General features: G+C 45.5%; 1 protein-coding gene across 1 annotated transcript in view; it reads left to right on the top strand.

Annotated features, from left to right (window-relative positions):
* LOC147751132 (uncharacterized) overlaps positions 1-25,700 on the top strand; it is a 64,772-nt gene that overhangs the window by 13,166 nt on the left and 25,906 nt on the right. Inside the window, exon 3 of the mRNA XM_086937844.1 lies at positions 10,418-10,558. Within this exon, the coding sequence (XP_086793970.1) occupies positions 10,418-10,558 (141 nt within the window). The remainder of the gene's footprint in view (positions 1-10,417; positions 10,559-25,700) is intronic.

The raw sequence follows: 25,700 nt of genomic DNA, 5'->3' as shown, positions 1-25,700 counted from the left end.
CGGTCCTTACGGATGACCTTGTATCCTTCCGGGATGGCAATGGTGATGTCTGGGGCTGAAGAGGCATTCATCCATGTTTCTGTTAGGAAGGCGACGTCCGGTGAGATGGTGTCTAGTAGATTCCAGAGGTCGATGGCGTGTCTGTGGACCGTGCGGGTGTTGAGCAGGATGCATTTTAGGTGGTTGGTGTCAGGTCTCTGTTTGGTGTTGGTGGATGAGGAGTTGGTTTTGGTGCCGTCGAACTTGCAGGAGTTGCAAGAGAAGGGTCCATGGGTGTGTCCAGGAGCGGCTTGGACGCAGTTGGGGGAACGGCCGGGATTAAGGGCTAGGAGGGTGGTGGCATCGTAAGTGATGCGAGTGGGCTGGGCATTGCGGGAAGCAGGGGGTCTGGCACTGGGCGCTGGCCAGGCGCGGACGGGCGTAGACGGGCTTACCTTTGGTGCACCTTCGGCGCGGCCGCAGCGCGTGGACGCTGCGCGTTGGGGCATCTGACATAAATGGAGAGTGGAGGGGGGCGGAGCGTGGGAGGGGCAGCTGGGAGGCGGGATCTGGGAGGAGCCACGGGCTGCCGAGGGTTAACAGAACCGAAACTGAGACACAGCCGGAGTGGGCAACACGCTACAAAATACAGAGAAATGCACCCCACACAATCGTCTCTTCCCCTCACCAACTAGCAGTGATGCGCAGCAGGAAAACAATATTGAGCAAGCAGGCAAATATCACCAAGCGCCGAGTGCACTAATTTAATAGCAAGTAAATAAACTGCAAAACGATACCAAGCGCTGAGTGCGCTTCAACAGCAGGCAGGCAGGCAGGCAGGCAGGCGCGGAAACAGTCAGCAGTGAGTGCAGCGTCTGGGGGAGGCAGAGGGCGAGGGGAGCGACCGCACAGGACAATGTACATTGTGGGCGATGTTTCTACAAATATGACTTCCCGGTTTATATAGATAATTGATTTAAAACAATTTTGTTTATCTTTATCACCAGCCAAGGAACTTGCAGCGATGCATGTGTTCAAACTCAACTTGTTAATTTTAGCACCGGGTTGTAGCTTAGCGTAGTTGGTGAGATTCAGAGGGTGTGAACCGCAAATTTCCCAACTAAAGAAGAGGTTGCTGACAAGATCGAGGAGTGAGATGACCAAGGGATACAGCACATATGTGAGCACCCAAATCTGTTGTGCTAATTCCTGACATTTCTTTAAATCTGACACTTTTTAACCAATAATGTCTTTTAGAAAATGTGCTGCCAAATTAATTGTTAAGTCCCAAATTTGTTTCTGATTTTGCTGGTGAGATTGCCCATAACTTTCTGGAAAGGGTCATACTACCTTTCTGTGTTGCTCCTGGTCAATGGAATAATGACTGAAATTAATAGCATTTTCCAGGGCTGTTTTCAGCTCACAGTCTAGCTCTGCAATTTTAAATTAAAAAAGTATGGGGTGTTGTGTTCTTTTGACCTGCTGTCTCATTTCATACACCACCTCCCCCCAAAACAGGAATGTAAGCCATTGCTATTTACATTGGCTTCCTCCATTCCATAACATATTGACATTGTGGACCCAATTCACAAATCCTGTTTTATGACCGTAAACACATGCCTGTCAAGTATCCACCAAAGGATTGTATGTCACTTTGTAGAATTATGCAGTAGCATAATGAAAGAAGTTGGATGTGGAAGGCACAACCAAGGTCTGCCTTGAGAGTTTGTGAATGCCCACCAACTTGTGAGTGTTTGGGGTATTCTCAAACTCCTATCAGGCCCTTTTCCACATTTTAGACAGTCAGAGATTTGCTCCAGCAAGACGGGAAGTAAATCCGTTTTAAGAGTGGCAAGAGAAACGGAACACCCCAAATTGTTGTAGTTTGCAAGGGAATGGGTTTCTCTTTGCAGGAAAAAAATCCATAAGCAGAAAGTGTACTGTTTGTGCAATCTGCATTTTGGAAATAGTACAATCCAAAATGTCACACAGAACCAGAATGTCACTTGGCTTGTCCAGTAGTGTTCCTGGAAAAGTGAGACTGGAGCATCTGTCCAAGCCTGTTCCAGTCAATGTTTGTGAATTACAAATAGTGGTTATCTGCACCTGCTCATAAGAGCGTCTTCTAGGTTTGCAGATTACCTAATTTCTTTGTAAATAAGTCAATACATCTTTAAATTCCTGATTCAAAAAATGAACAAGTTAATACTGTCTCTAAAACCCAACACAGACATAGCAGGCCCGACTCAGGGCCCCCAGATCCATCTGCCAAGTCAGGAATGTATTTATTTGTGGAGTACCACACCCTTAAAACCTGCCTAAAGTTAAACCCCTGTTTAGTGTAATTATGTTATATGGTGCTGGGACAGAGAAAAGAGGATTGCCTACTGTCTTGTTATTACTCGTTCGCTTCTCTGGTACGCTAAATAAGATACAAAAACAAGCTTGTATTTGTATATTTTGAAGAATCACATCTCATACAAAAATTCCATATTTAGATCCTTAATGCAGTACATACATATCTGCCATACAAAACATGGAAACACAACCCATGGAACAAATGTGGGTGGAATGGGGTAGCTGGGATGTTGACAAACACCTTAGCTGAAAACTGAAAGTTCTTGGAAGCCCATAGCTGGTGAGGCATTTTACATAGTAGGGATTAAGGTGTTCATTGTCAGAATGACTCACAATGAAATTAGTGTTCCTTAGGTGCAGTTATAAGCACCAATAGAGATGGTGATAGTCCTAGGTCCACTGCTTGGATGTTCCAGCACATAGACAAGAGCGGCAGAGGAGTGGGACCTGGCAGTCATCTGAGCGTTATGGGTTACTAGGGAGGTTTAAGACTACAGCGGAGGATGTGGGTGGTGGTTCATTGATAGATGGTCTTAACTAAGTGCATGAAATGTTCTGTAAGTAGCATTATATCAGGGTGAAGAACCTCTAACCAGCCAAGTTGGTCAGTATCTATGAGGGAGGCAAGACAAAGGATGCTTTCAAGGAAGAGGAACCATTTGTGTTGGATGGTTGAATGTCTGTATCAACTACTGTAATATTTGTGTGCAAGTGATATGTATATTACTGTTACCATTATATCATCTGCATTTATGTTGAAATACATTACATTTTTTTATATATATAAATGCAATATAGGTATAGACAAAATAATGGTAAATATGAAGCACATACTAAAATATAAATGCACATTTAGCCCTAACTCAGCCCTAATCCTTGAATAATGCTTCACTTAATATACTTAGGAGACAAAATAAGTTTAAACAATATTATTGCTAGCCAGTGCTTTTGCTCTTGTGATGGAATGTTGATGTGATGTGACGCTCATTGTACCACAAGACTCCATCCATCCTTTACTGAGGAAGCCAGTGCAAGCCGAAAGATGTCTGGTTGAGATTAATTCAAGTATTCCTTCCATCCCCTTCTTTGTTGCATATTATTGAAGCACAAGGTTTTTCATGCACTATTTCGGAGGTGCACCAAAAGGAATGTGAAGTGGCATAGAGTTTGCAGCTGTTCAACAAAACACACAAGATGATGGACGGAATGTTGCACAATAGCAAAACTTTCACCCCCAGTCACAGATCTGGGTTTAATCCATCGTTATTTTGCTCGCCAAGCCACCCCAGTTCAGACATGGCCATATGCAAATCAGTCTTGACCCTGTGCCTCATGGGAACAGTCCAGCCCGAACTGCCAAGCCATGCCATCCCTTTACCGGAATCAAGCATCCTAGGACTGGTTTCTGGCGATCAGCCATCTTCAGCCAGGATAGCTTGACTCCAGTGGCGTAGTGAGCACAGGACCCATGTCTGGGCATACCCTTCCCACATAGGGTGAACAGCAAAACACACAAGATGATGAACAGAATGTTGCACAAAGGCAAAACATTCACCCCAGTCACAGATCTGGGTTTAATCCATTGTTATTTTGCTCACCAAGCCACCCCAGTTCAGACATGGCCATAAGCAAATCAGTCTTGACCCTGTGCCTCATGGGAACAGTCCAGCCCGAACTGCCAAGCCATGTCTTCCCTGGACCAGAATCAAGCATCCTAGGACCGGTCTCTGGCTCTCAGCCGTCTTCAGCCAGGATAGATTGACTCCAGTAGCGTAGTGAGCACGGGACCCACGTCTGGGCATACCCTTCTCACATAGGATGAACAGCAAAACACACAAGATGATTGACGGAATGTTGCACAAAGGCAAAACATTAACCCTCAGTCACAGACCTGGGTTTAATCCATTGTTGTTTTGCTCACCAAGCCACCCCAGTTCCCATGGGGCACAGGGACAAGATTGATTTGCATATGGCTGTGTTCAAACTGGAATGGCATGGTGAGCAAAAAAATGATGTATTTAGGACATTGTTCTGCATTCTGCCCATCAACTGTTGTTTTTGAATTTGTCACCCTGAGTGGGACGGGTATGCTCAGTCATGAGTCCTGTGCTGTCCATGCCACTGGATCAAGCTATCGTTGCTGAAGAGGGCTGAAAGCCCGAAACTGGTCCTAGGATGCTTGTTTCCAGTCCAGGGAGGACCTGGCTTGGCAGTTTGGGCTGGACTCTTCCCATGGGGCACAGGGTCAAGACTGATTTGCATATGGCTGGGTTCAAACTGGAATGGCATGGTGAGCAAAAAAAACGATGGATTTAGGCCCAGATCTCTGTACTGGGGTGAATACATGACATTGTTCTGCATTCTGTCCATCAACTGTTGTTAGGTCGAGCGTAGTGAAGGACCTTTTGTTAGCGTGTTCGGGGGAATGTGAGACAGCGTACAGGCACGAGCGTCTCCGATTTGCCCTCGAGGGCGCGCACGGCGCCGTGCAGAAGCCATGCCTCAGATTCACAGCCTCACTCACGCATGCGCACACAGACACACACTGCATATATATATATATATATATACACACACACACACACACACAAACACGCGCACACACACATGCACGCAGCCACCCCCCACTCACCTGGCTCTTTTGTCGTGACTCCCCGTATCTCCACCGCATCGCCTGGCCAGCATAATTGAAACGGCACCCAACAGCCATGCGCCGAAACCGAGTGGAAGCGGATGCCGCGTCCCCAGCGCACCCCTTGCCTGTAGCAGCCGCCTCTACTGACCCGGAAATTCTCCAGCCGCCTCCCCGCCTCCGGTACCCGGATGTATTACATTCTGCTCCTTGTTGCTTTAGTTCGCTAAGGGAGACAAACCATGTGCACGCCCGCCGCCGGACAGGCGATGTGCACGCGCATGGTGTCTCCCACCGCGCGCTGGATTTATTACGGCTCGGCGGCTCGCTCCCTCTTGCGGTTGTTTAAACTTTTAGAAAAGCTTGTTGTGACTGTTAAGTCCTGAGGGGCAGAATTGGGCACCTTTACTTTTCATTGTCGCGAAAAGTTCCTGGAAGACGAGGAGTGTAGGAGAGCACGAGCTCTGTGGCTGTGGACTCGGCAGTGTTAGAACCGGCTGTCTCTAGTTGGCAGAGGTATACAATTCTGACAAATAGGGACACACCTTTTCTAGTCAGGGCAAGGGGATCACACCCTTTGATAACCCCTGCTCACCCCCTCGGTAGCTTGGCAGAGCAGAACAGGCTTATCTCAGAGGCTGTGTGTTAAGCATTTATGACCACATACAGTAATAAAATGAATGCACTACAAATGGACACGACACAGTAGTATTATAAAAATAAGGATTTTTATATAAGGCTTAGCACAAGACCAAATAACGACAAAAATGTACACAATCGGAATAAATACGTCGAGGCAAAGTTAATCCAAAGGTTTCGGCGTCGACCGCGAGGAGCGCTGCGTCGAGCCCGGAGTCGCACGGACCCCCAACAACACAGTACCTTGGAAAGTGAAGCACACGATGATCAGCGACATCGAGCAATCCGGCGTTGCGTCTTCGGTGTTGATCAGGCCTCAGCAGGCGTCGTTGTCGATGATGCGGTTGCAAAGTTTGAGCAGCACTCACGGCGTCGAGAGGGCACGAGGGCGATGCGATCAGCAGCGGTGCAGACACGAGGTCCCTTGGAGCTGGAGCCGTACTCCCACTCACTGGTGTTGCTGCTGGCGTCGATCAGGCCCTGCGGCCGGTCGTCGAGGAAGCGGGACACTGGGGCCGTTACCCACTACGTCGAGCTGGATTCGGCGACGTCCGTCGGCGTCGAGATTGCTGGCTCTTTCAGAGGTGCTGGATTCACAGGTTCCAGCAAATAGCACTTTAAGCAGATGAAGTCCTTTAGCCCTGTGACTTCAGCAGGAGACTGGCACTCTTCCAGTCCTTGGAGATTTTCTTAGCAAGCGTGAGAGTACACACACAGTTCCTCTCCCCTGGTTCCTTGGCAAAAATAAAGAAGCACTGCAGGATTCCCCCCAGCAAACAGCACACTGGCAGAAGGGGTAGGCAAGTCCTCAGATCAGCAGGCCTCTTGTCCTTGGTTACAGGGTTCCTTGTCAGAAGTGATCTGATTTCTTAGTTCAGGGGTCCTTCTCTTATACCCCTTTTCGGCTTTGATCCCTTTGTCCATGCCGGGGACTTTCCTAACATCCTGGGTCTGTTGTGGGCGGAGCCAGACAGAAGTACCTGGCTTATTCACTGAGCAGGGCTGGGGCTGGGTCCTAAGATGCCCAGCAGGAGGTGGAGCCAGCATTGACACTGGCAGGAGCAGAGCTATCGGCCTCCTGGCAGGAGGTGGGGCTACGATCGTCCATGGCAGGCACAGAGCCATCAGCCGCTTGGCAGGAGGTGGAGCCAGCATTGTATCAGGCAGGGCAGGCTATCAGCAACTACTCTCCCCCTACTCTCAACGCAAATGTCCCACTCATCCCAGACTGACTCATCCAGACCTCTGGAGCCACCCAGCTCCTGTCACACACACGCAAGACCAGCAGAAACCAGATATGGTTAGACAAGAAAATAGACACTTTCTAAAAGTGCTATTTTCAAACCCAGAGTCCAAAAACCATCCACACCAACGGATGCGTAATTAAACCCTGAGTTCAGGGATACCAAACTCGACATTGCACCATGCTCCCCGAGCCAGCTAGGATCATAGCATTAATAATCCCGGCGGCCCATCCTAACTAAGGGAGAGCAGGCTACCTCGCAATAGTGAAGAACGAAGATGGCTGTAATTCACTATTAGGACATGCCAACTTGGTCAGGCGTGTCCTACCTTATACTTACAATGCACCCTGCCCGTGGGCCTACCATAGGGGTGACTAACATGAAGTTAAGGGAAGGTTTGAGGGGCTGGCAAGTAGGTATACTTGCGCAGCCTGGGCGACAGCACTAGGCTGCACTTGGGTCTCGCAATGACCGACCCGAAGAGATTCTTTTACGAGGCCGCTCTTGTGGGTGGCACAACACGTGCTGCGAGCCCACGAGCGGCATTTGTATTTACAAGCCCCGGCACTCCTGGTGCACTAGACTAGGAACTGACAGTAAACCAAATAGGCCAAACATGGATACAATCGATACATCAATTTAACATCGGGAGCACTTGCGCTGTGGCACTGATCAGCAGTGGCACGGCGCCCAAAGCAGATACCAGCAAAACATCGAAAAACTGTGGAGGCAAACAGAAAAAATGGAGGAGAGACTCAAGCCAATGATGTCAGGTCTAACAGGCAGGATGCTGCACCTCGTCGTCTCTTGGCCCCCGAATGAGTGCACTTGTTCAAGGAACGTGAAGCGCCTGCGACCGCTGCAGCCATCACAGCATGTTAAATACTGTGTAAAACATGTTGCGATCACGGACTACAAATAAAGAACAAGCGCCAGTCTTCGTTATTTTGCTTTTATTAGACAGCTGTGCGGCGGGCCAAAGCCTCTTATTAATGACCGAAAAACCGTGAATCACTGTTTTTCCTATCTTGGAGCCTTTAGCGCTCCCTTTGCCTCAGTTCTTTCCATCGTCCACCTGTGCACTGCTGAAGTCCAGGCGGGGGCGCTTACTCACACCCTGCACTTGCTATGGGGTAAACTCAGCAACTTTCCCAGATAGGGGTGGGTGGCTTGTGCTCGCTGCCGGTCATCCTTTCCGTACAGCTGACTTGACCTCTTGGCGCTCAGGTAGGAGCTGCACTTGTGCTCTCAGGCTGTTGACTTGTATCCCTCACGGCCAAGTGCCCCTGTTCTGTGGCAGTTTTCTACATTGTTGAACAATTACCTCATTCTGCTCTATGCATGAGTGTTCGTCTAGTTAACTTGGGACAGGAACACTGCGGAACTACGGGTTTCTTCGCTTGTGTCATTCCGCTAGTTGAGGTGTGAGTGCTCGCCCCATGCTTAGTTTTAATGCAACCTTCAGCGTGCGCTGCTGTGTGGACCACTTTCTAAGTGGTCGTGTGCGGGGATAACTCTGTGGTCAGCTGAATGCCTCGCATGAGGGCAGTTGGGTGAATAAACCAGCGTGGTTATTTTGGAGCGGTTCCTGGTTGACTCCTTTTAACGTGGTGGTTTGGCCTGGTGGGTGGAAGCGGTAATTACTGTGTGCATTTAGCAGTGTTTGCGTTGCTCGCTGCAGCGCTGTTTGTGCGGGGCCCGGTAAGAACACCCCGCAATGCAATGCTCGTGCACCTGCCTCTGAGGAGCCGCGGGTCGCTCACTGCTGAGCCGTGGAAGTCTGGGGGGTGGGTTTACATTATCTGAGCCTCAACGGCCCTACAGCGATTTTACCCACAAAAAACTACCTTTCGGCTCTAGAAGCGATAATAATTTCTTGGCAGGCAGGCAGCCCAGATGGGATCCATCAGCTTTTAAGAATTGTTTAGGATTAAGGAGCAGGATGTGACTGGAATGTAAGGGAACTGCCAGTCCATCTACGGCTGTCGTGAAGCACATGGCTTTCTCAGTGCAGTCGGTATGCATCCCCACGCTCCACTCCCCCCCCCCCCTCCCCCCCCCCCTCAACACACACTATTTGTGACAAACACCAGAGTCTATTATTTGGACCTTTCCTTAAGGGAAAGTTTGCACTCCCTACCCCAAGTCCTGCAAAACGCAGTGTAGTTCTCCTTTCCCCAGGCTCAGAATCCTAACCCGGCGTAAGCACACATTCTCCAAGACACCCTAGAAAGAAGGTTAAAAGAGCGAGTACACACTCCTCGCAGCCAAGTATGGGAAGGATCATATTAAACACTTGACATAAAAGGCACGTGTATAACTTCTTTGCCAGCTCGGCCTTAATGCACCCTATTTTTTATTTTATTTGTTCGTCATTTCCTAACGGAATGCATCTTAGTTTCAAACCATTTGAATTGTTTTATTGTGAATTAAGACAATCCCAATACTTTATATGCTACCAGTTCATTAACCACAACATCGCAGATGAAGCTTCTCTAACAGATAAATTAAAAACATGGCCTGTCACTCGTCGCTAAAGACAGTCTCAAAGAAAGCTATATAATCATCCTTCACACATGCCGAATATTTGTACAACCGTGAAGCAAGTGTTTGTATTTATATGTATATAGCATAAAGCCACATTGCAACCAAATCTTTCACTAATATTTGATAGTGCTGTATTGCATGTACATCCGATCATATGATGTTAACTGACCAGAACAATCTAAAACAAGCATTTGCAATGCAATAGGTCTTGCATTTTAGAAACTTTGACCTATTGGTATTGCAAATGACAATGCCTTTTATTATTGCAGGTTTTTTTAAACACATAAATAAAAGGCATTGTCATTTACAATGTCAATAGCTCAGAATCTCGCAAATGCGAGACCTATTGCATTGCAAATGCTTGTTTTTACATTTGTCACCCCGAGTGGGACGGGTATGCTCAGACGTGAGTCCCGTGCACTTTATGCCACTGGAATCAAGCCATCCTAGGATGCTTGTTTCCAGTCCAGGGAGGACCTGGCTTGGCAGTTCAGGCTGGACTGTTCCCATGGGCCACAGGGTCAAGACTGATTTGCATATGGCTGGGTTCAAACTGGAATGGCACAGTGAGCAAAAAAACGATGGATTTGTGCCCAGATCTCTGTTCTGGGGTGAATGATTGACATTGTTCTGCATTCTGTCCATCAACAGTTGTTTTTGCATTTGCAGCTGTTCAAACCATGGTAGAGAGTGCAGGTGATAAAGGAGAACAGCACCATGTGGCTGTTATTTTGCACTGTGAGGTTCCTGTTGGAGGTGGTGGCAATATGGATCAACAGGGGAATGGATTTTGGATCATGTGAGGAGCAGTGAATGGAGGTGAAATAATTTACTTCCATTTTTGCTAAGCTCAACATTACCCAGGTCAGGGCCACCTGCAGTTGAGCAGAAGTAAGCCAGTTGATGACCTGCAAGAAAATATGGATCTGGCGATTAAGAAGGGGATTGGTGAAGGGGTTGTCTTTGCACATTTAGCCACATAGGTATTATCATGGTTTACTCTCTCGTTTTCCTGCAGAGAAGGAACAGAAAAGCTGATGATTACAGGCTTCAACATTTGCAAAGCATCTACAGACCCCTTTTCACTCAACCATATTAGGCTTTCTAAGAAGGAACAGGAGAAACCCTGCAAAAGGCTGCTGCAGCCAACACCCACCAGGTATTCTGGGTCATTGTTTTGATGGAGAGTTTTCAGAAATATTTAAACGGTGATTTCTTTTAACCATAGCTTGAATGTTGTAAAGTGTGGTGCTTTCTAAGGCGTTATATATTGCTACAATAAGTAGAAGGTGAAGGGACTGAACCCTTAAAAGATGCATGCCCTACAGCTTAGCCAAAGGTAATCCATCTTGTGAGTAACCTAGAGTTGGTATCTTCATCGTAGACATATGCCTTATGAAATATCATAGATATCACGCAGGTGTAAACCAGTGTTAAATTAATTCATATATGTGTAATAAAACATGCAATTAAGCATATTTATGACTTACTTGTGTGGTGTGCTCTCACACGTGTTTGCTAGGGAACATAGCACACACTGTCTATTGTTATCATTGTTGATGAAGCCATGAGGAGAAAATGAACATGTTGTGGAAAACAGATTTGCATAGTTTGAAATTTGTTTTCATCGGTGTACTCTGGACCACTGCCTGCTCCTTATGAGGTCACCCGACAGGATTCACGAAAAGGAACCCGTTCCTTTGAACCGATCACTGGTTTGCAAACTGCAATTAGGAAATGCTCCTCTGAAGAACCGGGTTTTAAACCCAGCGGCACCAGGGGCACGCTCAAAGTCTTCGGATTCACCTGTCTTGGTATACAGAGACACAGAATACTTCTGGGTGCCGTCAAAGACAAAATTTATTAGCTGCAGCTAGTAACAGTGATCCTGGAAATACATCATGGTGTAAATTCTCAGGCGACTGCTCAATTTTGTAAGGCGAAACATCCCTTTTTATACCCAATATTCACATTATAAATGGACACCCACTGCACAAAATTCTAACCAATAAGGTACATTTTCAAACAAAGTATCACATGACAGAAAACTCAGTTTGCAATAACCCAACCCAAAGTAAATTATTTAGAATGTCCCAAATCCAATCTCCACAAACCGGACAAATCCATAATTGAAAGCACAATGCATGTAATGAAGAAACATAGAAAGGAAACAATGACAGATAACGAGCAAGATAAGGCATGTGTAAAGAAACTAAAAGTTAACGATGTCCTGAACATTGATTGGCAATCTCAGACAACGATCAACCAAGGAAATTGGCTAAGCAGGGTCAGTTTCAGGTGAATGAGTCAGATCCTTACAGTTCACCTTAGAGTCAAGAAGAACCTAGTTTATGTATACCGGTACGAAAAGGCCAGGTCGCTTTATTCGTTTGACCACATTCATCGGCCTACGTGATGGCAACACAAAATGGAGGCACGGACAAAATGGAATGCATATTTGAGACAAAGTCTCTGAATACGTAATGAACTCGCTAGTTAACGTGACAAATTCACTCCATATTAGCCGAACTAACTAACTACGGTACGACATCACCAAAATCGTGACTGAACCATAACCTCACGGGACAAGATAGGATTTACAGAACTTCAGACCCTCCTTTTGCCATTACGTAGGCAATAGTCCTAAACTCACGTTAATCTGAATCTAGGTCTATATCAATATTCATTAGATCATCAAGGTGTCGTTGGAGCATCATCCTGTTACTCTCCACTTCTCTCGAGACAGGTCTCCGCACACACATGGTAGCACAAAGACAACAGGAGAAGAGGATAGCTAAAACCATACCAAGGAACATCAGAATCTTCCATCCCCATTTTGACAGTAGTCCCCAAAACCATCCAGACAATGACCAGTCTCCTTCGTCTATATGTATAGACTCAGAGATCTTACGCAATCTAGAGATGGCTTGGTACACTGTAGGGGCATTATCTGGTATGAAAACACAGCAACTAGATTGGATCAATTTACATACCCCTCCTCGATCTGCAAGTATGACGTCTAACACCATACGATTCTGCAACGTCATAAGACGGTCCGCTTGAAGCTCGGCTGTAACATTACTACAGTTCCATTTATAGTGGCCTCAACCACTCTCGTAAGTTGTCGTATATTCCCTGCTATTGGCCATAGGACCCCAAAACGGTAGGAAACCCTTGAAAAAGTCTCCTACTTCTTGTGCTGCAGTATCTTCCTGATCGAAGACACCTCTACCATATCTTGTTCTATGATAGTCGGAAGTAGTAGTGTATGTAGGGGGAAGCAGAAACGCCACATAGCATGTTCCTGAAAAATCAGGCGGCAACCATGTGTAGGCTCTGTCGTGACAAACAAAATATGTGCCTTTAGCTGGCACGAAAGGAGGAGAAGTCTGAGATGAATAGACATAGGTTTGAGTACACACACTCTTACCTAGCTGAGCTCTCGAATTTTGACCACTACCTTGCAAACAAAAGTGGCCTCGATGGGGTACAATCCAAATCGGGGGAGACCTTTTTCGTCTCTACTTCTCTGTCAAACTGGTACCATATCCAGTCACGTTTCAACCAACATAAGCCAGTGCCTCATCCTTAGGGATAGCATTATATGCATCAATATCTCGGATCATATCCACTATTCCCTTTATCAAGGCACTAATACTCAGATTGTCTTTCACGGAACGTAAGGGATATACCTCATTTGCATAGATGAACATAGTCTGAAAAGCCCATACAGACCCATTGAAAGAAAAAGGCAAAACCAGATGAGGCATACCTCTTTCTGTCGTATGAGGCATAAGACCACAAACCCAACAATTAGTGGTATTTACTACAACTGATGCTGATGCAACAGCTGTATAAACAAATTATTGACAAATTCTGACCTCCTTGTCTGTTCATGTTCAGGCAACGTATAAAATTGGTGCAAAGAAACAGTAGTAGAGGAAAGCATAGGTTGGGAGGTGGATGCAGATATCAGTGGTGTTTCATAAACAATCCAACCCACACAAGCTAATGTGATACTTAAAAACATAAAAGAACACAATATAATAAAACATTTGTTACGGATCAATCTACAAAATCTTATCTTAAAATCTATTCTTTCAACAGCTCTCTCAGTTACAGAAGACTCCATCCTCTAACGTGCTGCTCACGGCAATTTTCCTTCTTCACTTAAGTGTGCGTCCAGGCATCCTAGACGTCCCTAGAACCGCAGACTTTTCGTCAATACGCAGGTCACCCCTTAAGAACGTATACCGTGACCCTGTAGCTGAACCCGGATGGTAGCTCGAAAAAGATAAAGGAAAAAAAATAAATCTCTTGTCTGAAAGAGTGTAATTCATAAAAAACATTCAAATTTTATTTGTCCATTCTAGTCCTTAAGTTGTAGCGTTCTTTACCAGGCACAGTTTGATCCTGAAAGAGTGTCTCTGGGTGCATAGTATCAAGTCTCAAATGCGGCGGCACAGCTTCTTGCAAAACTTCGTCATCTGCACGTTCCAACTGAGTACATTTCAAATGTGCGTCACTAAAAGGTACAAATCTCGGAATCCTTTCAGTCTCAGAATCCGCAATACCATCCTTGACCCACTGATCGTATGGTAAGGGTAAGGGTACCCTTTTACAATGGGTGCCGTGCACCCAGTTTTTCTTGCCGCAAACCTTGACGGCAGTCCGAGTCGCCAATAATACTTGATACGGGCCTGTCCACCTCGGCTCCAGATTCTTTGTCCTTTGAAAGTTTCTCATGAGGGTCCACTCGCCAGGTTGAATCGAGTGACCTGCATCCACAGAGGATGAAGGTAAAATATCATGCACCTGTTGGTGAAGAACACACAATTTAGCAGTCAAGTCATGTAAGTAATCAACCAACATAGGATACTCAATATCACTGTATTTATTTGGCCTCGGCACACCCCAAACATTTGCCGGGCTACCAAAAACAATCTTGTATAGGCTAAGTCCCACACGAGAATGTACTGTCTTTCTTGTGGACAAAAGTGCCAGTGTTAGAGCATCGGGCCATGTAAGACTCGCTTGTAACAAGGCCAATTTAAGTTTAAGAGTGCCATTGTAGCATTCGACCAAGCCAGCTGACTGGGGGTGATTCGCAGCATGAAATTTCTGCCTGATTCCCAAACCCGCACACACTTTCTTCATAATCTGACCCACAAATTCACTTCCGTTGTCACTCCATACCATCCTTGGCAATCCATACCTAGGGAAAAACTCTTTGAGCAAAACCTTGGCTGTAGATAAAGCAGTATTATCCTTGACGGGGTAGGCCTCTATCCATCTGGAAAAGGCACAAACAACCACAAGGACATACTTCAAATTATTGCATCTTTCCATGTGAATAAAGTCTAAATGTAGCACCTCGAACAGATACGTTGGAGGAGCGAAATGACCCGCTGGAGTTAGGGTTCCCTTGCCGGGATTATGCATCAAGCAAATCATGCAGTTTTTAACCAGATTCTCAGCACATTTAGGAATTCCAGCATTCTGCCATACTGGAGCCAACAACTTACATATCCCTTTTGAACTGATGTGAGCCAATCCATGAGCCATCGTAACCACTGGAAACACATACGCATCAGGCAACAACCATCGCTGGTGTTCTGACAACTCAACCCACTAGCCAGTCGAATCCAACATTCCCGTAGTCTCTCTCCACACACTCAATTCTTTCTCAGTAGCTTCTGCCTGAATAGATTTCACACTTTCTATTGTGTTTTCACACATTCCTAATGCCATAACCCATCTAGCAGGACCTGCAGCATACATACGACTTGTCACATCTTTCGCTGTTTCCCTCGCTACTTCATCTGCAAACGCATTCCATGACCAACATCATCCGTAACCTTCCTATGTGCGCTGCATTTCACAATCGCAACTTGTGTCGGCAAAGTAAGTGACTCAAGAAGTTCATTCACTAATTGTCCATGGTGAATTTTCGTACCATGGGAAGTAAGAAATCCTCTCTCTCTCCACAAACGTCCAAAGCTATGAGCCACGCCAAATGCATATTGGCTATCAGTATACACATTCACTCTCTTTCCTTTCGACAACACACACGCTCTCGTCAGTGCAATCAACTCTGCTGCTTGAGCTGAATTCTGTGCAATACGTGCAGTTTCAATAATCGTGTGCAAAGTCGTAACCGCATACGCTGCAGTCGTATCGCCATTCGGAAGCTTAAAGCATGAACCATCTACCCATAAGGTACCATCTGGATTTGAAAGAGGAGTATCTTTCAGATTAACTCTACCCTTCGTTTCCTCCTCTGTCCGGAGAAAACAATCATGCTGTTCTTGAGCATCTGTCTCTACAGAAATCGGCAACAATGTAGCTGGAATCAATGTGTTGCACCGCTTTATGTGCACATGACTAGCCAAAAGCGTCAACTCATAACCTGACAAACGCGCACTATTAAGATGTTGAGTCTTAGTTTTATTCAATAAGGTATCCACTGCATGTGGGACCATCACAATCAATGTATTATCCAATACCAAACCAGCAGACTGTTGGATAGAAACAGCCGCTGCCGCTGTAGCTCTCAAACAACTAGGCAACGCCTTAGCTACCGGATCTAAATTAGCTGAAAAATACGCACATGGGCGCTGTTTGTCTCCAAATTGTTGCGTCAACACTGACAGCGCATAACCTTCTCTCTTGTGTACGTAGAGTGTAAAAGGCTTACTGTAGTCGGGAGTACCCAACACCGGAGCAGAACACAACGCATCACGCAATTCAGAAAAACTCTTCTGACATTTGTCAGACCAAGGAAGCGGGTTTGGTGAGTCCTTAAGAGTAAGTGCCAACAAAGGTCTCGCTAGCAAAGAAAAATTTGGAATCCACTGTCTACAATACGAGGTGATACCTAAGAAAGCACGCACCTATCTCTGTGTGCATGGTACAGTCATTTGAGCAATCGCTTGTATCCGCTCTGGGGGTCAATCGTCTTCCCTCCTTCGACAAGAGATGACCTAAGTAGGTCACTTCTTGGCGGCAATACAGCAACTTTGAAGGTGACACTTTATGGTGAAGGTCAGACAAGTGTTGTAACAAAGAAAGAGTAACTTCTTTACAAATCTCTTCATCATCAGCAGCGACCAACAAATCATCCACGTACTGAACAAGAGTCGCACCAGAAGGAAAGACAAAAGTATCAAGCTGAGTTTTCAAAGCCTGACTATAGATGGAGGGACTTTCACAATAACCTTGAGGAGCCCGCTTAAACCGAAAACTTCGGCCTCCTAAAGAGAAGCCAAAACTACCCCTACTTTCTTCAGCAATCGGAATACTAAAGAAAGCGTTCTTCAGATCGATAACAGAAAACCAAGCAGCTGAGGCAGGGATCATATTCAGTAAGGCCGTAATCTCCGTGACAACAGGAAACTGTGGCACAACAATCTTATTGACCTCTCGAAGGTCGATCACAAACTGATACACAGGTGGCTGGGAATAGTCAGTACGCTTAAGAACAGGCAGAACAGGACTGTTACACACATTACCTCTTGTTTCTTCAATCACACCTTTCTCAACCAAATCATAGGTAATCGCTAAAAGAGCTTTTTCGCCATCACTAGAGATCCTGCATTGGGGAATGCGAGGTAGCTTAGCATTCGACTTGAGGGTAACAACGTAGGGTGGAATCTGCAAAAGGCCAACATCATTAGGACCTGTAGCCCAGAGAGTATCAGGCAGAGAACGCAATTCCAGTGGAAGCCGATCTTTAGACAAATACATCAGAGTAATCACTTTCTTACCCAACGTAAGATGTACTCCCGAAGGAGAACAATGTAATGTCGCAGGCAATCTTTTCAACAAATCCAAACCCAACAGATTCTCACCACAACCTGTTGTTAGAATAAGGGGTGCTTCCAATTCACAAGGCCCAATAGAAAGAGGCAAAGGACAAGAAACCGGATTACGAACTGGGGCGCCAAAAAATGCTACCGAGACATTCATCAAGCCAGACAAAGGTGCGCCAGGGAGTTTAGAGTGCATGATAGAACTCTTTGCTGCACCAGTATCCAAAAGAAAAGGTTCTGCCACACCTGATGTAATCGCTTCAACATAAGGTCCACTCTGGTCTACTGGAACTGACACTACTCCCTCCCTTTGTCCATGGCTGTCCTAGCTATCATTAAAATCAGCCCTCTCGCTTTCAAGATAATAATCATCAGTGTAATATTGAGCAGACTGAACAGACGGAACGTTCTGTTGATCAAAATAAATCATAGAATTCTGAGGGGGAAAGGAACGTTCATTCTGGGGAAACTCACCAAGTCCCCTACCCCTAGGTACTTGCTGGAAACCACTACGACCTCTCAAACCAGACATACCATTCCGACGCTGTAGCAGAATCTGAGGTTCCGTGACGATCGTAAGTGGTGTTTTTGACTCGCACGAATATGGTAGAGTCTGGTATCTATGAACCGCAAATGACGAGTTTAGTGGGTATACGCGTTTTCGTTGTGCTAGCCTAAACCGTTCGTTTGTTTCATGGGTTTCTTCATCTGAACCCACGGGTTCCATCTTAGATACGGCATCCATTTTGTTTCTTGCCCTCAAGTAGCCAGCGAACGGACGCTGTCCGCTTCGCGACCCTGGGATTCCCAAGCTCCTGCGGAAGACACGTTTCCTTTGAAAGTGTCTTTATGATGAGGGGGATGGCACCGTAAGGCAGATGGCCCCGCTCGAGGCTCATCTTGCCGTGCCGCTCTATTGTCTTAGCTGTGCATTCATTAAGCACGTCCCCTTTGATGCCTGCAGCTCGTGTCTCCCGATACCACCCCTTTTTACACCCTTTCCGATCTCCCCACTGTTTCTGTCTTCCTCTGCACCTGTTCCTGTCTCTTCCTCGATTCGTTTACTACTGATTGGAATGTACTAATGGTGGGAAGATGGGCTTTTACAGTTGGGAACTACCAAACGTTTCTGTACTTATGTTCCGGGACCTGAATACATGAAAGCAACCCCTTATGGTCTTTACGATGGGAACCAAGTTGTAAACCTTTGTGCACCATGTTATCCTATGCATGAAAACTGTATAAAAAGGAGCGATCCACAGGTACAAATTGAATCAGACTCCTCGAACCTACACATACTGTACTTCTTGTGACTTGTAAATGTAAATGTATTTGAGCTTATATAGCGCACAGCTACCCACAAAGGGTTTCCCAGCGCTTGCTTAGGGAACCCGTCCTGGTATTCCCCTGTGAGATAACCCCGGCAGGGTATCCACAAGGTGAAAGCCAGGCATCCCGCTGCGAGGGGCCGTTGTGGAGATTAAGCAAGCTATTGCCCAGAGTCGCAGAGTGTGAACCCGTGAGTCGAGAAGGCACCGGACCGAGAATTATCGAGTCCGTGGAATTTTTGAGCCCAAGACCCGCCGAGGCGGGGAATTGAACCCTGGTCCAGGGCCTATCTCGGCTTCCGGGTCTGCCGCCTCTAACCCCTGAGCCACACTTCTCCTCTGTGTTCCCTGCAGTAATAAACCTCGAATCCTTGACGCCGAAGGAAGTGTCCCGTGTCTCTGTCATTTGTACGCCGGAACAGGTTACCCACGAAGGTTTTAGGTGTTATCCCTGGCACCGCTGGGTCTTAGCACAACCCAGTCCTTCAGTTGGCGCCCAACGTGGGGCTGCATCAGTGGTACCGGTCCAAAGCCCGACGATCGTGAGGAACTTCGTGTGAAATCTCCGAGGGAAGGTGCACCCCGCTTCATCGATCCTGTTGTCGAAACAAGTGGCCCGACGACTTTTCCCGCGAAGATCCCCGCCTCCTGACGGCTGCGACGGACTGCTGCCCTGACTGTAGACCTGTTTTGGCGCCTGGCGTAGACCTTGGTACAGCGAGACGATAGACGGGCCTTCCTGGTGACGCCATCGATCTTTGAGTTAAGTATTTGTGGGTCGCTCCCAGAGTCCTTTGTTGTTGTGGGTGCTTAGTTGTTGCACGGTTCCATTGCATTTGTGGTTCTTGGTACTTTGTTCTTTGTTGTGATATTTGACGTCTGCAGTCGCCAAAAACCGAGGGTTTTGCTCTTTGTAGGGATATTGTGATCCTATAACCCTTGACGTTTGTGAAACTCGGTTAGTGTGCACGATGCCTAGCCGTAGTACTTTGTTCAGTTGTCTTAGAAGTTGTGATGCGGATTCCCGATTGGAGGACTCTCGTCCGATACCTCCGATTGGAACTCCAACTTATGAGCTGTACAGTAAGCATGGATTAGGTCCGATTACGTTCAATGAGTGTTGGGTTCGATACACTAAGAAAGACGGTGTCCTTAGTTGGCCACCTCATGGTAGTTTCGATACTCCGATTTTAGATAACCTTGAAGCTAAGTTGTTTCAAAGAAAAGCAAGGCCGGCCATGTTTGATTCCTTTCGGTTGTGGCGTAAAGAAGCCAAGCAGAGAGAAATCAAACAGATTAAACGTAATAAGAGAGAAGGTATTGTTACTACGGTAAGAAATGCAGAGCAGTTCCAGCGAGATAAGGAGGAAAAGGAAAAGGAAGTTTTCGATAGATTGCAGCGCATGTCTATAGATAAGTGCTATCCCGTTTTACCGGCCGATACGGATAAGAAGGAGGAGGTTACAGAGGACCCCTTAATGTCTTATCTCATGAAGTCACCACCTCCGTATGTACAGGGTACCGCAGCTCCTGTGGTTCCCCCTGTCCCCCAACCTGCCCCTGTTCCTGTACTTCCAACTGTTCCTGCTCCTCTGCCTGCATCTGTCCCTACTGCTCCTCCGCTTCCTCATACTCCTGCTCCCGCTGCCTCTACTGTTCTGGTTTCTCCTGCTGTTCCCTCTGTTTCTGATACTTCTCTTGTTACCCCATTGGGTTACTCTACTACCCCGTCTACTGGACGTTGTGTCCCTTCTGTTGCTGCTAACTTCTTCAATTCTCTTGGACCAATTCTTGAGTCCGCTGGTTCCAATGGCCCCCAAAGGCGAAGTCAACTTCCCAGTAGTAGGGAACGTGACTGTCTGTATAACATGGCGATGGCTTGGATGAAATATCTGTTAATCAAAAGAGAACGGACACTGGTATCTGCAAAAACCATTAGTTTTTATCGAAAACCCTCATAGACATCCTGGAGTTGTTATAGCGGTATATCTTTTCATCCGCCCCATCAGGAGTCTTGGCATAGTCATAGGGTCAACGATTGACGTGCAGTATGCCTGCCTCACCCGAGGCTACTTCTGGTGTGTGCAGAAGTGTCCAGAAATGAAAAAAGGAATATTTTTTAAAAATAATGACTTAGCCTAGAGGACTTGGTTTTTAATCTAAAAAATTGGACTAGTCACTAATGTTAAAAGAGATTCGGATATTGAGGTAGTTGAGTTACTAAACTACCATATCACTTTTGACAGGAGTCGACATGTTTCAGCTCTTCGGGCCCACAGAGGGTCAGTGGAGCTTTCGTCAGGACATAAACAAAAAACATATGAACAAAAAGTATAACTCATACACCCTTTATGTGTATGGTGAAAATAACACAATGGAATTTCCGATCTGTGAAAGAAATCAATAAAGTCATTGTAACAACAGTGCGTTAACTGGGTTAAGGCAGACATTTATAAGTAGTAGCATTGTTAAATGCGAAGACGGGAGTAAACCTAATTATGGCTTGACTCTCGTGGAGTGAGTACGTAGGAGAAAACTCATGGGTTTGGAAGCTACGGGCAAACACTTCCAAGCTTTATATTTTTCGGGGTTTTTTGTGACATAGCATATTTACAAGTCTATTGCGGGTGAATGATTTGGCGCGGAATTCAAAAGTCGATAGAGGTGATTGCGGACAGTTGCAACAATTTAGGCTTAAAAGTAAAAAGGCATGGTAATAATACATATCGCCGATTGTGAGTCAATACATTATATAATAAACGACTCGCGTGTTCAGTGAATCGCGGGTGTTGGGAGACCTGGGTTTTACAAAAGGGGTTTACAACATTTGTGGTTTGTGCTACCAACTCCATGCACACCCCAAAGAAAACCCGTAAGGTACCTGGTGTTTTCAGTAGTTTTGTATCCAACAGGGAATCAGAGTCGCATCTGGATTTACTCTACATTCGGGATAATATATATTCATTCAGGTTATTATTGGCCGTCATCTTACCTCATTTCTTCGGGAGAAATCAAAGAACGCCATTCTTACCCATGCGGCATCAATCTGTGAGCCTTGTGCTGACTCTGCCCCCGGCTGTGGGCGGGTCATGAATTGCTGGTCTTTTGTACTGGCCAACGACACAAAGGAAGGACCAGTTGTTTATGTGGCCGCTATAGTAGGCTAGTGTATTAGACTTACGGAACCTGCTTTTACGTATCCTGAAACCTATATTTTGACCACATATTCATGTGAAATTCTGAGATGCAGTATATTAACAGTTACAGATGGAGTACATTTTTAGTAAAGGTGATTCCACGGAATGTGGTCATTCTTTCCTATTTCATCAGTCTTAAGGCGATCAACCCATCTCTGTTCTTTATTAAAAAGAACTTGTTCTGCGTTTTGATCCTTGATTTCAAGCATTTCTAGTACTGTCCACTTCAGCTCATCACATGTATGGCCCGCTTCTATGAAATGGGTGCACAGTTTGGTTGTATTCTTTTTTAATCTGACATTGCTCCGGTGTTCCCCTATGCGGAGTTTGACTTTCCTGCACGTCATGCCAACATACTGCTTTTGGCAAGGGCATGTGATCAGATATATCACGTGTGAGGAGTTACAGTTAGTATGGCTCCTTTGAGTCCATTTGAGATTGTCATTTAACTGTAAGGTCTTGGTACTCGACGTGAACTTACATACTCCACACGTGCCACATGGATAATGTCCAGTGACTGGCATCATATGTACATCTCTGATTGTAGATTTTAAGGGTGTTTTTCTAGGTCTTGTGTGTACAAGGAAGTCTTTTAAGTTCTTGGTTCTTTTGTTGGCAAAGCGCGGCTTTGGCCAGTTCAATGTTCCAGAGGTCAATATCTGCCAATTTTTCTTTATTAGTTTCTGCACCTCATAGGTTGCTGGGCAAAACGTAGTCACGCAGGTGACGAGATCTTTGACTGGTTCTTTTTGTATACTTTGTAGTAGACAGTCTCTAGGTTGGTTAGAGGCTCTTTTTTTGCATTTCGATATTATTGATGATGTGTAGTTCCTCTTTTTGAGTTTTTGGCTCAATTCGTCTGCTTGTTTTTTATAGTCCTCTTTTTTGCTACAATTCCGTTTGTGCCTCAGGAATTGACTATATGGGAGATTGTCACGCAGGGGACGGGGATGGTAACTGTGATAGGACAACAAACAATTTTTAGCTGTTGGTTTAGTAAATGTTTTTGTCTCCAATCTCCCGTTTTCCACAAATATGGTGAGGTCCAAGAAATCAATTGTCTCCTTGTGTGCTGTGGAGGTGAATTTTAGCCAGCGGTCTCTGCTGTTTAGCCATTCCAAAAATATTGGGAGGTCAATTTTGGTATCCCAGATAAGGAGAACATCATCAATATAACGTTTCCAGTATTTTATACTGGAAACGTATGGGTTGGTTTCGTGAAGGATGCTTTCTTCTTCAAGGCGGCTCACGTAGAGTCCCGCCACCGAAGGCGCAAACGCACTCCCCATGGAGGTGCCATGGCATTGTAAAAACAATTGGCCATTATACTCGAAGTAATTTTCTTGCAATGCAAGTCTGCAGCATTCGAGTATGAAGTGACGTGGGGTTTTGTATGTCCAATCAAGCTTGAAGAGCAAGTCCTCCAACATTTTTAGAGTGTCTTCTTGAGGTAGGCTGGTGTAAAGGGATTCTACATCCAGCCCTACCAGTAGCATGTTGTTTTGGTCAAAATTTACATCTCCAATCTGGTTCAGCAGGTCTCTAGTGTCCTTAAGATATGTTGGTGTCTTTTGTACCAATGGTTTTAAGAACTCGTCAGCAAATTTGGATAGGGGCTCGAGTAAGGAACCGATTCCCGAGACTATCGGGCGTCCAGGTGGAGGTGTTTTGTTCTTATGGGTTTTAGGTAATGAGTAGAAGAAAGGTATTTTGGGTGTTTTTGGTGTTAAAAATTCGGCCTCTTTCTTCGAAATCCATCTATTCATTTCTGCTTCGTGTACCATCATTGCGATTGTATTGGTCAATCTCTCAGTGGGATCCACATCTAGTTGTTTGTAGAAGGTTTCGTTGGACAATAAAGTCAGGCATTGTTCATTGTATCCTTCTTTGGTAAGGATTACCACCCCGCCACCCTTATCAGCTGGTTTAATTATAATCTTCTCATTGTCTCTTAATTCGAGCAAAGCCTGTTTTTCTTTTTTGCTCATGTTGTTATAGACCTTTTTGTCTTTGTCCAATTTGTCGATTCCTTTCATTATGGCTTGTTCGAAGGTTTGAACTTCGATTGGTACTGCAGCAGGGGGAGGACAGAATTTAGATTTTCTTCTGAGATTGGTATCTCCCTCCATCGAGGGGTTGTCGGAATTGCCAAAGAAAGCTTTAAGTTTTAGGGTTCTGCAGAACTCTGCTGCTTCACATTTGAGTTTGAAACGATCAGTTGTAGGCGTTGGCACAAATCCAAGTCCTTTGTTAAGGACATTTTTCTGGTCTTCGGTTAGGGTGATTGTTGTCAGGTTCACTATGAGTGAATCTACTTGCTCGGTCCCGGTTGTGCAGAGGCCATGCTTCTCGTTTGCACGTTGGGCTGTTGGTCTTGCCACTTGAGATTTTTCTTTTTGCCTCTCGTGGTGTTGTGGCCTCTCCCTAAAAAAGGCTGTGTCTGGTGTTGAGTGGCATTGTTCGGCTTGGAAGTGTTTGCCCGTAGCTTCCAAACCCATGAGTTTTCTCCTACGTACTCACTCCACGAGAGTCAAGCCATAATTAGGTTTACTCCCGTCTTCGCATTTAACAATGCTACTACTTATAAATGTCTGCCTTAACCCAGTTAACGCACTGTTGTTACAATGACTTTATTGATTTCTTTCACAGATCGGAAATTCCATTGTGTTATTTTCACCATACACATAAAGGGTGTATGAGTTATACTTTTTGTTCATATGTTTTTTGTTTATGTCCTGACGAAAGCTCCACTGACCCTCTGTGGGCCCGAAGAGCTGAAACATGTCGACTCCTGTCAAAAGTGATATGGTAGTTTAGTAACTCAACTACCTCAATATCCGAATCTCTTTTAACATTAGTGACTAGTCCAATTTTTTAGATTAAAAACCAAGTCCTCTAGGCTAAGTCATTCTTTTTTAAAAATATTCCTTTTTTCATTTCTGGACACTTCTGCACACACCAGAAGTAGCCTCGGGTGAGGCAGGCATACTGCACGTCAATCGTTGACCCTATGACTATGCCAAGACTCCTGATGGGGCGGATGAAAAGATATACCGCTATAACAACTCCAGGATGTCTATGGGGGTTTTCGATAAAAACTAATGGTTTTTGCAGATACCAGTGTCCGTTCTCTTTTGATTAACAGTTACCAGTTAAGGGGAAACGAATGGACTCTCTATCCTCTTCCCTCCCTTTTGTTTGATATAAGTCTTTAAGCAGCGCACAGCTGCAGGGATTCCCAAGAGACCTAGTTACAGTGCATACTAGACTCTGAATCGTTTAGACTGAGGAACCATGGAGAATAATATGGGTTTAAGCTTTACAGGCAGTGACATTGACGAAATTCTAGCAGGCCATTCTTTACTACAGAACCAAGAACTTATCGAAACAATCGCACAGACAGATGAGTGGGACACTCTGACTACAAAAAACGGGAGCAAATACGGACAGCAATACACGGAATAATAATGACCGAATATTTGAGATCCAAATCCGCCCCAAAGGGTTTATGGATCACCAACGCACCTAGAATCTTTTTGCACGATTTGGTCTTCCGGCGCGATTGGTCCTCCATCTCGTGGAAATGCACACTGGACTATCTTGTATTAATAGTGAAAACAGCCAAAAGATTATCGGACGCACTTCTGAAAGAAATACAAGATTGCGAAAATGAACTAAAGAAAAACATCAATCCGCAAGTATACAAGAAACGCCTGGATGAAATCAATAAAGAAATGGATGATATGCAAGAATATCTTACACAAAACAAACTTCAGAAACTGGCTAAAGAACTAAAAAAGTTCAGCCAGGAGAAAATGCACCCGTATTCTAAGGAAGACTTTACCGCTACCAACGAAGGCACAGATGGAGACACATCTGGAGGAAATTCCTCAGACGGCTCAGAAGCGAGTTTTGATGGTTCTGCCCCTAGAAGAGGTGAGAAGAGAAGAGGGAGAGGCCACAAC

The sequence above is a fragment of the Lissotriton vulgaris genome, chromosome 1_1, assembly GCF_964263255.1.
Source record: "Lissotriton vulgaris chromosome 1_1, aLisVul1.2, whole genome shotgun sequence".
In the NCBI taxonomy this organism is placed as follows: domain Eukaryota; kingdom Metazoa; phylum Chordata; class Amphibia; order Caudata; family Salamandridae; genus Lissotriton; species Lissotriton vulgaris.
This window is presented reverse-complemented; position numbering and strand designations above follow the sequence as displayed.